This window comes from Pogona vitticeps, chromosome 5 (assembly GCF_051106095.1).
Source record: "Pogona vitticeps strain Pit_001003342236 chromosome 5, PviZW2.1, whole genome shotgun sequence".
Classification (NCBI taxonomy): Eukaryota; Metazoa; Chordata; class Lepidosauria; order Squamata; family Agamidae; genus Pogona; species Pogona vitticeps.
The window spans coordinates 105,680,509-105,697,755 of record NC_135787.1 but is presented as its reverse complement, the minus strand read 5'-3'; the positions used below and the strand labels follow the sequence as shown (position 1 = coordinate 105,697,755).

Sequence of the window (17,247 nt, the reverse complement as noted above, 5' to 3'; positions counted from 1 at the left end):
TGATCAACTGCGGCCCAAAACCTGCATGTGTCCCACCTCTTCTCTGGCGATCCAGAGAGATGGAGAAACATTTTTGATGTAAAAAGATAGTGGAAAAGGTTAGACAAATTTAGCCTTAAGTGCCATTATATGATGAAGGGGGGGAAATTATTAACATCACTCATGTTCTCCTTAGCTTCAAATCAACTATGACAAGCACCTTGGTAATTTGATCATTCACATTCTTCAAGCAAGAAACCTTGCTCCCCGTGACAACAATGGCTATTCTGATCCTTTTGTCAAAGTCTATCTTCTACCAGGAAGAGGGTAAGTGGAGGAGTTTTCTACCATTGCTACCAATTAAAGCAACACATCTTCAGGAATTTCTGTCTTCAAGAAACCCTCTCAACATCAGCTAATTTGCCAGTTCATTTCCTTCAGGCTTTGCCATTACCATGAGTAAACAAGGCATTGCTGGAGAACAGCTATGTTCCAATAAAGCTTGTTCATCACTATTTATGCAGGCACCCATGGGGACATAGTTTGGTAACTGGTAATATAATGTCATTAGAAATTAAGCTATGCATTTAACTATGACTAGGATCCAGAGGATTGTGACCGGGTGGGTAAATATTTAAGGAACATATATATATTCCTTAAATATTTACCCACCTGGTCACAATCCTCTGGATCCTAGTCATAGTTAAATGTATATATATTGTTCATGTTTCTGAACCAGCCAAACTGAAGAAATTATCAAATATATTAACGTTTACAGTGATTTTGATTCACAGCCACAGATATAATGCTGCACCCATTTGAGTGTTATGAGAATGAACAAAAACACACTTTGAGTACAAGTCCTGCTTCTTCCTTCTTTCTGCCTCTATATATCTTCAAGTCTTCTATCTAAATATGAACCATAACATCTTATTCAAGCCAAACATCTGTAAAACCAGGTTCAAAATATGGTGTAACCTACTTGTTTCTGAGCTCTCTGCTACCAAGATCAAATCATATACGTCTGGACCAGAGGGCTTGGAAACATGCTAGTGCAGTTTTGTGGGAGTTGCGGAGACTGGAGGAAGGGAAGAAGGAGAAAGTCCTATAGATATGGAAATTGACACGGGAGGTGCAAGGCAGGAGAACTGCCTTCTTCCTATTTTCTGATGACACTACTTTTGCCATTAGATATATGCCATCTTGTTTTTGGTGAATTATGTTGCTGGTGGTGAAAATGTGCTGGTCTTTTCACGATCAGGTAGCAAGGTAAAATCTCCCTCCTTTCCCCCCACAGGGGGCCTTGATGAGTCAAGACATCTTGCCTGTTGAGGATGAGAAATTTATTAATATTTGTAACATTTTTACAACCTTGGATCCTGACCTGTGATTTGAACACACTGATTTCTCATATCAACTAGACACTGACATTTGACTTGTCCAAAGCCACACAGAGAAGCTTTAAAAAATATGGAGGAGCATGTATAAAAGAAGAGAGAGGGAGGGAGAGAACACAGGTTCTGCTTATCCTTGTGTTGTACATATTTTATGTGTGGACTAGGACCTAGATTGTTAATATCTGTATCTGAGGACCTTTCCCAGAGCTTTTAAATAATTCATTAATCTGTTAACATTTAGGTCATTCATGACAGTGATTTAATGTGTTCACCTCATTTAAAGCTTCCATTGTAATGTTAACTAGGGTTTCTCTTGTTAATCATTGCTGGACCCAAGCTGGACAGTTTTCACTTCATTGTTAAAGATTATTTGACATGTTCACTCTTGTAGTATCTGATTGATGGGGTTAGTGTTGTGGTTGGACCATTCTAATCCAGGAGAAAGGGGTCAATCAGCAATCATTGTTGAAAAACTTAAGCGGTAGATAAAACTCAGAACAAAATGCTCCTCTTTGATCTATTATTTTAAAAACAAATACAAATAATTAATGAACTAGCTGAATTAGAGAGATGAACTCACACTTCATCTCCCAGTGTTAGCAAGAATGAATGAATCTCCCATGTTTAACATTATTCAAGCATTAATTTTGAAACTTGCATTTATTTATTTATTTATTTATTTATTTATTTATTTATTTATTTATTTATTTATTTATTTATTTATTTATTTATTTATTTATATCTGACATGTATCCTGTATTTCTCCCCAAAAGCTGGACTGAAAAGTAGCTTTCTGTATATAGAAAAAAAAAACCAAGGACAAATAAAAAGAGATTATAACTGTTAAAGGGTAATTAAATCAAACAGTTATCACATCAAAGCAGAATACAGTTAAAAACCATGTCAATACATTGGAGTCAAAAATAACAGCTACAATTAACAACAGAAAACTACAATACTGTTCTTAGGAATCAGATAGTTGCCATAGGCCTGTCCAAACTGGGGGAGGGGGGGAAGAGAGAGGTCGGTCGGTGGGGGTATGCTGGTGGAAAGTGGCCAGCCTAGCCTCCTACAGTATGGAGCTCCATAGACAAGGATCGGCCACTGACTGCTTAGTGTGCTTAACATTTCTGTTTCTTATAGCTTCCACATTACCACTTATCATCTACTGCTTGTATAAACTGTTTTAAAAACTCTTCTTTCCCCCTTCTGTTCTCTTCTCCTGTTTCCTGTATTTTGCTTTCAAATGCCCTGTTTCTTCACCGGATTGTTACAGACAAGTCATGGTTGTCCAGAATGCAAGGTAGCGTATACTGTGTTGTCTTTTCATTGTTTCTGTAAGGTTTTGATGCATGAAATCAGTAGCATCCTAAAGTCCCAGACACCTGCAAAGTCTTCAGCCAAACTATATTTCCCTTAGAATTCACTGCTTATGGAAGTGTACATTATGAAATATCGATAAGACACAACACACAGTTGCAGTAGATTTTTGGAAATGGCAAGGGAAGAGGGAATCAGTAGATTAGTATTTCAAGAACTGGTGTTGGTTCTTCTTTTTACATATGCAGAAGTAGTGTACTCTGAACTTGTCTTACAATCGCTAAGATTTTTAAGGAAACAAAATGTTGAAGAAATTAGTATTGATGAATTTGGCTTTATAAACGACGGGCAAAATCCCTCTAAAGAAATTTTGCCTGTCCTAGCTGAACTCTTTTGCCTTCTTTTGACATACCTCCACGTGTCACATGAGGAGGGAACTTCAGGTTGACCTCAAATTTCATTGACTGCTAAGTTCAGTGATGTTCTAGAGATGCAAAGAAATTGATTAAAGGTTTCTATAATACTTTAATGGAGCAAAAAATGGAAGATGAAATTGTGAGGGACTGCATGGCAAAATGGTATCAAAATATAGGTCATAATATAGAACTAAGTGCCTGGTCACAGATTTGGGAATGAAATATTAAAATGACTATATATATAAATCTAAAAGAAAATATATACAAAATGTTTTACAGATGGTATGTAACACCAGGGAAATTAACAAAAATGTATAAAAATGTTTCTAATAAGTGCTGGAAATGTAAAAAGAAAGTATGGAGCTTCTATCATATGTGGTGGATGTGCAGTAGGGCCAAGGCCTTTTGGAAAATGAATCATGAAATGATGGAGAAAATTTTAGGGGTTAAAATTGCTTTGACACCAGAAAATGATTTAAAAAAATAGAGATTCACGGAAGTACCTCTGAAGTACTTCAGATTCTATCAAAGATCCATACTCTTTCTCAGACATTTTGCCCAAAAATCTTATTTGAATGTTGATTTTGATTGTATGTATTTTAGCAGTAAAGCTCCTGTTTTTCTGATTCAGAAGTTGTGCAGTGCAGCCAGCTCTCATTAGTTAATACTTTTTGCTCTGTATCGTGACTGTACGTATTTGCTAACAAATGTGAAACTGACTGAGAGAGAAATTTCACAGTGTACATCACTTTAAATTATAGCTTTCTTGTTCTTGATCTTTTCCAAGTGCAAAATTAGTATGCTTTTTCACCCATTACTGGTTGGAAATTGGGTATAAAGCACATTGAATGTGAACTGATATTGTTACCATTCAATGACGGCTCATGGTCTAAGCAGGGAATAGATTTCACCCTACCACTTACAGATGGAGCACTCTCTACTCCAGTCATGGATGGCACCATTGCACTGTAATGCTTTCTAGCTTGTTTAGGGGCTTCTGGCACTTTACTTCTGCATATGTTTCCATTTTGTTGCTCTCAGTGCAGTAAAGCCATCTTCTTATAGAGAGAGATGTTACTAGTCCAAAGCTGTCTTATAGAGATGAGTTTATTTGCCAAATGAGAAGAGACAAGACAGCTTCAGGATTATATACTATTTCCCATTACAGCTTTTAAATGATATTCTAAAAAACAGTGAAATTACATAACCTATAAAACATCACTCCTAAATTATTACTGCAATCTCTCCTACAATTTAACTAAGATAAAAATAAGAATTTAAACCTGACATTCAGCTTCCCCCAAAATGATTGAGCATAAGGTTTAATCTGCCTGGACTCTTTAAAAGTGGAATCAGTTATTGTCATTTCCTCCGTAACTTTCATTATATTGAAACAATGTTATTCCCCAATATTAGATTAAGAGATGCTGAAATGCAGTGTGTAGTCAAAGTATCAACATCATGTTGTGGCAAAAGAGTCCATATCATTTTTTTCCAGACTTTAAGAAAGACAACACACAATAAATACAAATTAGATAATTAAGCAACATGTCTAAAATGCCCTACAGGTTTGCTCAGCTTCCCTGGCTGCCTTGAAGGATCAATATTGAATTAGTGTTCCTATTATTAACAGGATATCACTTGTATTAGAGTTTCCTTTTCACGTTTTTCAGGAATGGCTGTGCTATGATTAAAGACTAGGAGATAACACAATGGATTAAACACACCTCAGCCTGAGACCTGAAAGGAAGTTTTTCAAGAAATCCAATACATCACCATTCACTCTTATAATGAGAACCGCTGCTGTAAACAGACCCCAGCAATTTGTAAATGCAACAAAGATATTTGTGATGCTGTCAGTTGGAAGATGGAAGTTGAAAAGTTTCTCAGCAAGCAGGCTAGGGACTCAAATGTATAATTTTTCAAAGACTGAAGCGGGAGAACATTCTGCAGAACATTATCATTTACACTGGAGCAGATCTACTGCCATTATACTGTCCTGGCATGAATGATCAGTTTATTTATTTTTATCAGATGCACTGAAATGGTTTCTGCATTGAAACAGATGGAGGCAAGTGAAAGTAATTCCAAGTTCTGTTTCCCTTACAGTGTTGAGAACAAGAGGAGAACAAAATATGCACAGAAGAGTTTGAATCCTGAATGGAACCAGACAGTCATTTATAAAAATATTTCTATGGAGCAGGTGTGTGACTAGGAGGGGTAGTCTTTCCTGGCTGGGGCAAACTGCTGTATGACTTAGGAGCAAATCAAAAATGTGAATGATCTGCAGTTCTTTCCCACGCTTCTAAAATTCTATCTGTTTTATCCATCTTGTCAATTTGCCATCGTAGCCAGGAGGTGCTGCCAGAAAGCTGAGAGGAAAAGGAAAATAACATATCCAGGGAATTAAAGCCTTCTGCTTAACAGACTGGTCAATTTCCTTTTCCCGTTGGAACTTCATGGAAAAATAGCACTGACTCGCTCTGATTTGAGAAGGCATCACAGACCTCAATTGTATCAGCAACCCAAATGCCTAGCCTCATCTCCAGATATACAAAAGCCCACTTTTTTTAGCCTCCTACTCTCAACAGACCTAACTTCACCTTCTCTATTCATCTCAGAGCTTTTAAAATGGCTGGTAATCAGCACGTTTCTCACTAGTGGGGAAACACAACCTTTCTTAATAGGAATGGAAGCAAAGGGTTAAAATGAAGACTTCCTCCCAAATGATTTCAAGTTTTACTTAGGTGAAAATTAATTGACAGTTCTAGCACTGGGTGCCCTCTTTGGCTGAAAACAATAGTGAAGTCTGAATCGCTAATGTAAGAAGATAGTTTCCATAGCTTGGTGGTAAAATGCATCCTGCATACATATATAAGGTTCTGAATTCACTTTTTTGGGAGCTTTAGCTACAAGGATTTTGAATAGCACACTTAGGAATAACTTTCTTGGAGAGTTTGGTAAGACACTTGTTTACTTTTGTGAACCATAAATATGGGACAAGATATATTAATTGTCTAAGTACCCGCAACATAAGAAGAATCTTGTTTGACAAAATCAAAGGTCTATCTAGTCCAGCACCCTTTGTCTACACCAGGGGTCTCCAGACTTTTCAGTTTGAGGGCCACATATATTTTATACATTTTTGAGGGCCGAAAGGGGGGGGGACAGTTTTATAATGAATGAACAACAGATAGAGTGGAGGATCACTTCTGTCAGGCTTTGCTCTTCTTCCTATCTCCACCCAGGCATAGGAAGAGGAGGGAAGGAAGACCAAAGTGATCCCCTACTCCCGTTGTCTTTGCAAAGACAGCGGGAGAATGACCTTGCTGAAAGGGAAGCCCACCCTGCTCCTCAAAGCTAGGCTGCTGGAACTGAAACCACAGTTTCAGCAGTCTAGGTTCTGTTTCCGCTGCCATCCATTCTAGGGAGCCACAGACTCCCAGCATACCGGACTGGACCAGATACAAAGGCAAGGTGGGCTGGATGCATGGCAGGCCATAGTTTGGAGACCCCTGGTATACAGGCAACATTCAGAGACCTCTGAGAAGCCTACAATCTGTAATATTCTTCTACCTTGCTTGTCAACAGTTACTATCCAGTGGCATATTGCCTCAGAACCTAGAAGAATCCTCATATTGGAGATGAAACAGCCTGTCTTATCAAGTGTACTATCCGTATTCACATTCATTCATTTATACATTTTATAAAAACCATTCTATTTCCTTCCTGTTCTTTGCTTTTCTCCTCCAAATTTAATGAAAACTTGAAATATTTGGAAATGAAGTATGCGTGTTCAAAGTCTTTTGGTAATATGACATGATGAACATTTTTCAAGCCTTAGCAAGTATATCTATTTACATCTGTGGCTGTAATGTAAATAGGTGTATTTATAAAATACAACAGTGCCATTTCTAAAAGCACTACTTTTGTATTAGCAGATAGCACTAGAGAAAATGTTTCTTGTGAAATGAATGCTTTTTGATTCATCAGTACAATCCATAAATTGGAGGTAAATTCCTTTCCAACCATAGTAACGAAAGATAACACTAGCAATAACAGGGTAAAAATTACCACTAGAGTAATCTCCCTGGATTAAACTAGGGTACAAAAGCATATGTAAGCAGTTTGGTGAGCAATGTTGCAACCACTTGGACAGCCAATGACAAATCCAATTGTGGAGCTGTGTACACACCAGCTTGCCCAAACTGTACTGGATACTACCTTTGTGCTAACTCTTCAAATGTGTGACCATTAGAGCAAAGATAGTGCCTGTTCACTATGGGCTGGTACTGTACAGGAATATAATATGATACAATATGATACAGTACAGTACAATGCAATGATCTAAGGCAATAGAATAGAATATGCACCACAGATACATCACTGAGCTCCTTTGCCCCCAATCCGTGTTCAACATACAACTGTAAATATGCAGAGCTGAACTAGAAATGTGATATGGTACAGAAAATTGTACAGTCTTTTCCTTCTTGACCGTCAGCAATGTATGAATAAGGCTTTTGTTCCACAATAAGTTTCTGTCTGGAGACTTGGAAGGGAAAATACTGAATTATAAAGAAGAGATTCATAGTGTTCAAAGCTTAATCTCCTCTATCTCTTATATTCTGGAAGGTTGCTGAGTCACAGCTTTTATTCTTAAATGCACGAAATGAAATTAGTTAGTTCATATGATACCTCAGAGGACTGGACCTCTCTTTGAAAGGCCCATCCAAATGGAACTTACTCTTGATTCAGATGGGGAATCAGTTATTCAGCTTTGACCTAAGTACACGGAATAATACACATCTAGGCCACATTTTGATGGCTGCCTATGTGTATGCAACAGACAAGAGTTCAGCATGCCATTGCATGCATAGCTGAAACATCTAAAGAGGCCCACTGTAATTTCCAGATCTTGTTGTTACTTCTCCTTGTAACTGTATTGTTGTGGAATTAATTTTAATAGTGTTTTTAATTTATGGGGAACAGAGCTATAATTTAACTAATAAAGAAACAATTTGGCTAACTGATGGCAAATGCTGTCAAATAATCAAGTGTTTAAAATACTAATTTGTTTATTTAAAAGTCTATCAGCAGTCAACAGAGAAAATTATATAACTGCCCAATTACTAGCTTGCTGGAGCTCCCCACACCAGATGAGGAGGCCTACCGATCCCACAACAAATGCATTTGATAACAGGATTTGGGGTCACTTGTGAACTGGTCAGAATGTCAAAGATAGAGTATTCTAAGCTTATATTGAATTATTTTCCAAGGAGAAATAATTTTCCCAAAGGATCCAAAGGCAAAGTAGAGGAACACTTCTTTACACATTTTTGCATGTTCTGAGATTGTGGCATATGAACCCATCATTTTTCTTACGTGTTCTATCTTCAGTTATCAAAGTGCAAAAACAGATGAGATAGTAACATTGGGTTGTTGTTTTTTCCTGTTGAATCCCTTGTGTGTTGTAGGAATGCCTAATTCATTTGATGAAGCAGTATCGCGAACATCTCAAATGACAGTCGTTACCTACTTTGACATATGATACAAAATGCTGTGCATTTCTGGGGAGTCCTCCTAATAATCAGTCAGCCCTAACAGGTCTTGATATGCTATCTTCAAACCTAAAATAATGTGGAAGGAAGATCTGTAAAGCATGATTTGAAATGTTCTAGTAAACCTATTCAGCCATGCTTTACTGTGAATGCCAATGCATTTTGACATTGTCCAGAACACAATAAAATTTATTCAGTGGTACTGAGAACTGCAAAAAGACAGATAGATGCTATCAACTTTTTAAAAGTCACAATGCAGTCTTTGTATTGGAAGCACAGCCAAGCTTGGCAAAAGAACTTCTCCAAGTTCCATAGAATCTAACCTGAGCTCATCTGTCTTGATATCAAGTTTCAGCTATATCTGAAATGAATTTGCCAAGTCCAAGGTTGATGTGAGGACAATAATAGCCTGGCTGTCATATTGAAAAAGTACAGGGGGTGCAGACAGGTGGCAACAAGCCGAGCATGTTTTATGGATCAAATGCCAAACGCACGGTGAGGATTTAAATTAATTATCTTTTTATTTTGACTGCAGCTCAAGAAGAAAACCCTGGAAGTCACTGTCTGGGACTATGATAGATTCTCCTCCAATGACTTTCTTGGTGAGGTGAGTTTCCCTTTTTTTTCTTGCTTCATTGCCTTTCCTTACTCAGTGCAGTAATCACATTTTTCATCCAGATGAGAAGGTCTGTTATTTCCAAATGCATGCTTCTTAGAGAAAGGCGAGTGATGACTCATATAATCAGCAGCAATGATGATGGATCAGTGCTAATCACTGGCATTATAGAAAATGATGCTATCTCTGGCTTAGTTCAGAAATCACACTAAATCATGGTTAAGGAAATTTAACAATAGTTTGATATGACACCTCATTCAGCAACCTACAGTTTATGGTTAGCTGTTGACGCAGAATTGGAAACAATGGTTTGAAATGACATTTTTCAGCTAAACCCTGGTTTGGTGGTGTACCTGAACTGATAGTGTTGGCTATCATTGTACTTTCAAATGCCATTACACCACTGCAATATGAACAGATTATGAACTTAATGAAGCTGAGTCTTGGGAACAAAAACAGACAAATTGCTCTTCATAACAGTTTGCCTGTTGAATGTCTGGAAGCTCAAATTATGAGTTACAGTGCAAAATCATGGTTTGGTGTTAGAGATGGGCATGAACCACTGGTTTGGCACTTCATCCTGGTTTGTCTGTCAGTCCAACAAATGTTCTGTGGTTTTGAGCCCCACCTCTTTAAGCAGGCGCCCAGTCACAGACATGGGCCTGGCTTCTGTGCCCCCCCCTGCCTCTGAGTGAATGCCAGCCAGAGGAGGCAGAGTTTGGAACTACAGCTCAGAGTAGTATGAATTTATTAATTGGGCAATATATAAAACAAATTGATAAACAAATGAATAAATGCTCATTCATTCTTTTGCTCTGTCTGTCCCATCCCACTTGGATTGAGGAAATCATTCTATCATAACCAAGTTCCATTGGAACAGATTTTTCCCCCTTCCTCAACTGTTGTAACAGTTTTGTCACTCACTCTGCACTCGCTTGTGAATCAAGCCATTCATTCTGTCATGCAACCAGCCCATTTACTAATGCACATACAATAACCATAAACAAAAAACCACACACATAATATTGAATTAATCCCACTATTCAGCTCAAAAATTGATTATTCAATTAAAATAACAACAATGTGATAAAGGCCAAATTGTTAGAAGAGAACCTAGATGATGGCACTTCTTTCTTCTCCATTAAAAACCAACATTAAAATCCAGCCTTTCTCAGATGTATAAATCTTTACTCTTCACCACCAACAGAGACTAATCCTAAGTAACTGCATTCATGATTATTCCTCCCCTGTTGGGCTCTTTCTGTTTCTCTGTCTTCCTTCCTCTTAGGTTGTTTCCTCCTACATAAATATTAGTTTTGTAAACTCCTCAGAACAGAAAAATGGCTTGTTATTTATAAGTGTCATGAACAATGAATGAAGCAACAATAACATTAATAATAGCAACCACCATAATAGATATAAAAATATTGTTTTGTCTCCAAGGTTAGATATGTAGAAATTGAACAGAAGATTATCTCTCAGCATATTATTTTCATGGAACTGTTTTCGATGTGGTGTAGCATTTCTGGATTATTTTGATAAACTCCTGAGGTATAGGCATATATGGCAGATCAGGATGACCCTCTCCCCACCACTGGACCGTCATTTGATAATTTGTGTCATCACATAGGTGTTAATTGAGCTGTCTAGTCCTTCTCAGCTGGACAATACTCCTCGATGGTATGCTCTGAAGGAACAGAGTGAAAGCATTGACCACGGAAAGCCTCATTCTGGACAGAGCAGCCAGCAGTCCCCCAAGCCATCTGTCATCAAGAGCAGAAGTCATGGGATTTTCCCTGATCCATCAAAAGGTAGGAAATTATGTGCTTAGGCACATGTGCCCATGTGTCTTTCTTCAGAAGAAATGCAAATCTGCTGCTACTCCTTGGCTCTTACCATCTCCTCCTTGTCATATCTAGTTTAACATACACCTTGGGATGTGACATGGTTTAGGTATATGGCTGCAAAGCCAGGGGTTGGGATTTCAATTCCCCACTGTCCCTCCTGGGAGAAGAGTTAGCCTGTGTGCCATTGGCCAAGTTGCACAGTCCTAGGACACCTCCAGAAGAAAAGAATGGTAAATCACTTCTGAGTACTCTATACCTAGCATTTACTTTTACTCGGCATTGATTTTCCCTTGCTGTTGACATCTCTTAAGGTGGAAGGGAGGATTAACACAAGGTGATATCTATTGTGTTAAACCTGGGCAGAGACAAAGAGTGCTGTCGTGTCTCTCTGGAAATCCATTCTGCCCCAACAGTAAAAGCCATTGTTGCCTCTCTACTTAAGTCACATGAATCCAGATAAAATGAAGATTCTTCTATTGGGAGGATCATCAGACTGGTTATAAGATATTTACCTGCCCTCAATGAGGTTACACCTGCCCTGCCCACAAAGGATCAGATTCACAATCTGGGGGTACTCTTGGATCCAATATTTTCTATGGAGGCACAAACATGTGCTGTGGCCAAGAGTGCTTTTTATCAACTTCAGTTGATTGCCCAGCCTAACAACTGTGGTTCATCTCTAAAATAGACTTCTGTAATGCTCTTCATGATAGGGACTGGTGGCACTGCAGGTTAAACCACAGAAGCCTCTGTGGTGCAAGGTCGGAAGACCAGCACTTGCAAGATTGAATCCACGTGACAGAGTGGATTCGATCCCAACTCCTGCCAACCTAGCAGTTGGGAAGCATTTAAAAATACAAATAGATAAATAGGTACCACCTCAGTGGAAAAGTAATGGCATTCCATGTCTAGTTACGCTAGCCACGTGCCCACGGAAATTGTCTTTGGACAAACACTGGCTCTATGGCTTGGAAATGGGGATGAGCACCACGCCCTAGAGTCGGACACGACTGGACTAAATGTCAAGGGGAACTTTTACCTAATGCTCCCCACATAGGGATGCCCTTGAAGTCAATACAGAAACTTCAACAGGTCCAAAATGCAGTGCCCCAGACTGATTACAGGTATCAACAAATATGAACACATATCCCTAGTCTTGGCACACATTCATTACCTCCCTGATAGTTTCTGTGCTCAATTTAAGGTGCTGGTCATAATAACTTATAAGCCCATTAATGGTTTAGGACTTCAGTAATTTGTCAGTCCCACAAGTAGCTAGCCATCCCACACAGTCCTTTATGTTAAGACCCAAGGAATAAAGCCAGCACTCGGAACTGAGCGTTCGTGGTCACACCCCCTTCCTCTGGAATAAGCTTCCTACAGAGGTTTTTCAGGCACAACCCCTCTCTGTGTTTAGGAAGCTGATTAAAACCAAATTATGTAAAGTTGCCTTCTACTAGTGTAAATATTGTCCTGAGATGTTCAAATGGGCATTAATTTGTGTATTTTTATTTAAAGGTAGTTTTATCTAGCAACAGGAGTCACTGTATTTTATTGTATTTTTGTATGTATTATGTAGTGTTTAGTGTATTATCTTATTGTATATTGTGAACCACCTAGATACTGGCTATACTCTTGGAGTTGCATAGAAATGGAAATTAAATAAATAAGTAAATAAATACATAAATGCAGTGGTCAAGATAAGACAGAAGTTCTGAGGGTGGGTGGCCCTGTGGATGGTGGCTTGGGAAACTCCCTCATGTTGGGGGGGGGGGGTGGCCCTGGCCGCGAAGAGTGGGATCCGCAGCCTGGGGGTACACCTGGACCCTATGCTCACCATGGAAATGCAGGTGGCATCGGTAGTCCGCACCGCCTTTTTCCACCTTTGGCGGATTGCCCGGCTGCAACCTTACCTAGACACGGGGGCGCTCACTACCTTAGTACTTGCGCTCGTAATTTCTAGATTAGACTACTGTAACACGCTCTACGTGGGGCTTCCTTTGAAGCTGATGCGGAAACTTCAAGTGGTGCAGAATGCGGCGGCCAGACTCCTTACTGGAGTGAGAAAATACCAACATATCTCTCCTACTCTGGCCATGCTGCACTGGCTGCCCATCCGTTTCCGCATTGACTCAAAGTGTTAATGCTTACATATAAAGCCCTAAATGGTTTAGGACCTCAATACTTGGCGGAACGCTTACTTCCAACTAGTTCTACCTGTGTCACCCGCGCGAGCCAGGAGGTGAGGCTGAGGAGCCTGACGCTGAGGGAGGCCCGGAAAGAACGAACTAGAAACCAGGCTTTCTCGGCGGTGGCTCCTCGTCTCTGGAATAACCTACCGCCAGAGATTCGCGGTGCACCCTCGCTGGGTACTTTTAAGAACCAACTAAAAACATGGATGTATAGGCAGGCCTTCCCTTCCAGTTAATTCCTGTCCTCTTTCCTTTTTTTTTTCTCTTTATTTGATTTATTTTTATTTTTCCCATCTTATAGAATCATTTAATTAATTAATTGTTATAAAAATTTTTAGAACTTGTTATCCTTATGTTGTAAGCCGCCTAGAGTGGTCGAAATGACTAGATAGGCGGGGTATAAATAAATAAATAAATAAATAAATAAATAAATAAATAAATAAATAAATAAATAAATAAAATAATCTCTATGGTTGATAACTTGTAGAATCTTGATCTTCAGGAGCCTCAGACATCTATCTGGCTGCAATGTTATGAATATAGTTATGGCTGGTATGGGCCACAAACAGATAAAAAGAAATAGCTCTTCACAGAAAACAGGATGGAGTAATACTTGCCTACTATGGGTATGGGACAAACCCATGGAGAACAGGGCTATCATCAATGGCTTTTAGTCAAAATGAATATTTCCTCCAAGACCATAAATAATATTCTTCTCTGACATAGGAGGAGTAGCTGCCTTTTTATGTCCTTCTTGTTGGCTTCCCAAGTACATCTAATTGACCAGGATGGGAAAAGGATACTGCAATAGACAGCCCTTTGTTTTACTTCAGCATGATGTTTTTGTATTTTATGTCCTTTAACAGGCCAAAGCAACCCCTTCCTTTGGGAAATGGAAAGTTAGGAATATTTTCTGCTCAAAGAGTGTGCATACTGTTGAGGGTGGTTTCACATTTAGCATCACTTGTGTTGAGGAAAGGATACTTATAAGTCACATACCTGTTCACAGTTTGAAAAGCTGGAATCTGGGGTAAATAGTGTTGTCCTTAAATCATGAGAACTTTCAGACTCTGGGAGACCTTGTGCGGCATTGAATTTGAGAATCAGGAAGATACTAGTACAAATCTCACCTCTGCCAGGTACATACATACATAGACCTTTATTGGCATTTGATTACATTAAAGAGAAGTAAACAAGTTGCTAGGTAGAAAATATAAGGGACAGGTTAGAACTAAAGTTGGGAGGGATGGGGGTTGCAGTTGCTCATAAGAATGGTTGACAAAAATTCCGCGACGAGATTGGTAGTGATTGGGAGGGAATCACTAAGGAGGATTGGGAGGGGATCAGAGAGGGAGGGAGGGAGGGTTTGGAGAAAGGGGTTTAGTAGGGAAGATCTAAGGGTGGAGTGAGATGGGCAACGAAGTAGGATGTGGGCTACTGTGTCTGGTTCACAGAGGCAGAATGTACATAGTTTGTTTGGTCGGGGGATGTTGGAGTATCTACCAAGATGATAGGCAGATGGGAAAATGTTTAAATGAGCGAGGAGGAAAGCCCTCCTTTTCCTTGGGTCTGTCAGATGAAAGAGGTAACTGGCTGGGCGGCCCAGTAAGGGGGGGAGCCCGAAATAGGATGGTGAACAAGTGGGATTGAGGTTTGATAAGAGGGTACGGGTTTCTTGTTCCAGTAATTTAGACTTAATGATAAGGTGGGCTTTAGGAAGGTCGAGGTCAGCCAGGATTTCAGGGGATAGGTCAAGGGTAGAAAGCTTGACATCTACTAGTTTAAACCAGTTGGATATGTGAGAGTCATGGATAAGGTCGTATAAAATGGAGGTTGGGTGGGAATTGAGATGGAGTTTCAACCAAAATTTGAAGGTGGAAATCCAAGCAAGGGTGGAGGGAAGATGGATACCTAGTTCTGATGCAATTGTGGATAGTCTAATTAGGCTGGGAATCCCCAGAATCTTACGGAGGAATTTAGAGATTGAACAGTCCAGATCGGAATTGGCAGCTTCGATCCAAACAGGTGCTCCGTACAATAGTTGAGGAATAGATTTGAGTTTAAATGCCTGAAGAGCAGCAGGGATGAACTGGTTGCCTTTGTTAAAGAAAAATCTAGCTATGGCATTTTGAGATAGAAGAGCTGAGGATATGGCAGATTTACGATGGAGTGACCAAGAATGACGGTAGTGAAATGTAACTCCAAGGTACTTGAAGGATGATACTTGCTGAAAGCTAAGGTTTTGTATTTTCTATGGGGACGGGGTCCATGATTTGGAGAAGACTAAAATTTTGGTCTTCTCAGAATTAATGGATAGGTGGTTTATTAAACAGTACTCATGGAAAGTTAGAAGCAGCTTACGGAGACCACGTTTAGAGAGAGATAAAAGGACAGCATTGTCAGCGTATAGGAGGAGGGGAATAGGTGAGTTGTTCAGGGAGGGCGTGGGGAGGTCAAGAGGGAGTAGGGCAGAAGGAAGGTCAGCTAAGTAAAGGTTGAATAAGAGGGGAGCCAGGATGCAACCCTGTCTGACGCCTTTGTGAATAGGAATGTCTCCAGTCGAGGCGCCTGTACGATCTAAACGGACGCGACATGAGTTGGAAGAATGTAGCTGTTGGAGGAGGGAGAGAAGGCGGGGGTCGATATTCCAGTTCATTAGTTTCTTCCATAGGATGTTCCTGTCCACGGAGTCGAGGGCTCCCTTGAGGTCAATGAATGCAGAATAAAGTTTGGCCTTGTGAAACTGAGAGTATTTGTTAACAAGGAAAGAGAGAGTGAAATGTGGTCCAGAGTTGAAGCTCCTGGGCGGAAGGCAATTTGTTCCCTAGATGGGAGGCCAATGTCTTCCGCCCAGGCAGTGAGTTTCTTAAGAAGGAATCTTGAATAGAGTTTACCAATAAAGGACAGAAGGCTTATTGGTCTATAATTGCTAGGGAAAGTAGGGTCACCTTTTTTGTATATTGGGACAATAATTGAGTTGAGCCAGGTTTTGGGAATGATACCTGATTTACTGACAATGGTGAAAAGATGGGCGAGAGGAATAGACCACCATGTATGGTTGTTGGTAAGAAACTCAGTGGGAATTCCATCCGGCCAGGAGTTTTCCGGGATTTAAGAGAGTGAATAAGCTCAATGATTTCGTCCGGTGTGACGGGGGGCCAGTCTGGTAATTCAGAAGAAGGGTAGGGGTGTTTTGTGGCAGGAGTCAGGGTGGAGAAAACGTTAGTATAGTGGGTTGACCAAGAGGAGGAAGAAATGAGGGAGGGAGGAGTTGGATCTGAGTGGGATAAGGATCGGGAGACAAGAGACCAAAAGGGGCTGTGGTTGTTGGAGAGAATTGAATGGTAAAGCATACTCCAGTTTTGTTGAGCGTATAAATGTTTTTTGTGCTCGAACAAAGTACGGCAGGTTTTTTTAAGGTGAGAATAAATTTGGACGAGGTCGGGAGAGGGGTCTGCAAGAGCTGCGCAGAAAAGTTGCCTGGTAAGTTTCTTAGCTATCAGACAGTCAGAGTCAAACCAGGTTGGGCGGTGAGAGTGTGTTGGGGGGGGGGCGGGAAGGACTAAGAGATTGAGTGAGAGATTTAATTAGGGACTCATAAGCGAGGACGGCCAGGTGAGGAGAGTTAGTCTTAGATAAGGTCTGCTTGAGATCGGCCACGTCGTTTTTACGAGTCCAAGCTCTGAAGGACTCTTCAGAGTTGTGGGTCCATCTTAGTCTGCGGGGGGGGGGGTGGAAGGGAAGGGTCATCTGACTCAGCAGGAAGGGTAAGAGACAGAAGGGTGATTGTAGGTAAGTGGTCGCTTTCTGTCCGTAGATCGACATAGAAGTCAAGAATTTGGGGAAGGGCTTCTGGGGAACATAAGGTATAGTCAAGTACACTGGCCCCTCTGCCAGGTATTCAATGAGCAAACCAGCCTCT

The 17,247-nt window shown here is 40.1% G+C and overlaps 1 protein-coding gene across 4 annotated transcripts in view; it reads left to right on the top strand.

Moving 5' to 3' along the window:
• PCLO (piccolo presynaptic cytomatrix protein) overlaps window positions 1–17,247 on the top strand; it is a 333,182-nt gene that overhangs the window by 267,449 nt on the left and 48,486 nt on the right. For all 4 annotated transcript variants that reach the window (XR_013545629.1, XM_073000807.2, XM_073000806.2 and 1 more), the window contains exons 15-19: window positions 176–306; window positions 2,653–2,679; window positions 5,222–5,315; window positions 9,206–9,277; window positions 10,917–11,097. Coding sequence is in view for 3 of the 4 variants with exons in the window: in XM_073000807.2 (XP_072856908.2) it covers window positions 176–306; window positions 2,653–2,679; window positions 5,222–5,315; window positions 9,206–9,277; window positions 10,917–11,097 (505 nt within the window). In the remaining variant the exon portion in view is untranslated. The remainder of the gene's footprint in view (window positions 1–175; window positions 307–2,652; window positions 2,680–5,221; window positions 5,316–9,205; window positions 9,278–10,916; window positions 11,098–17,247) is intronic.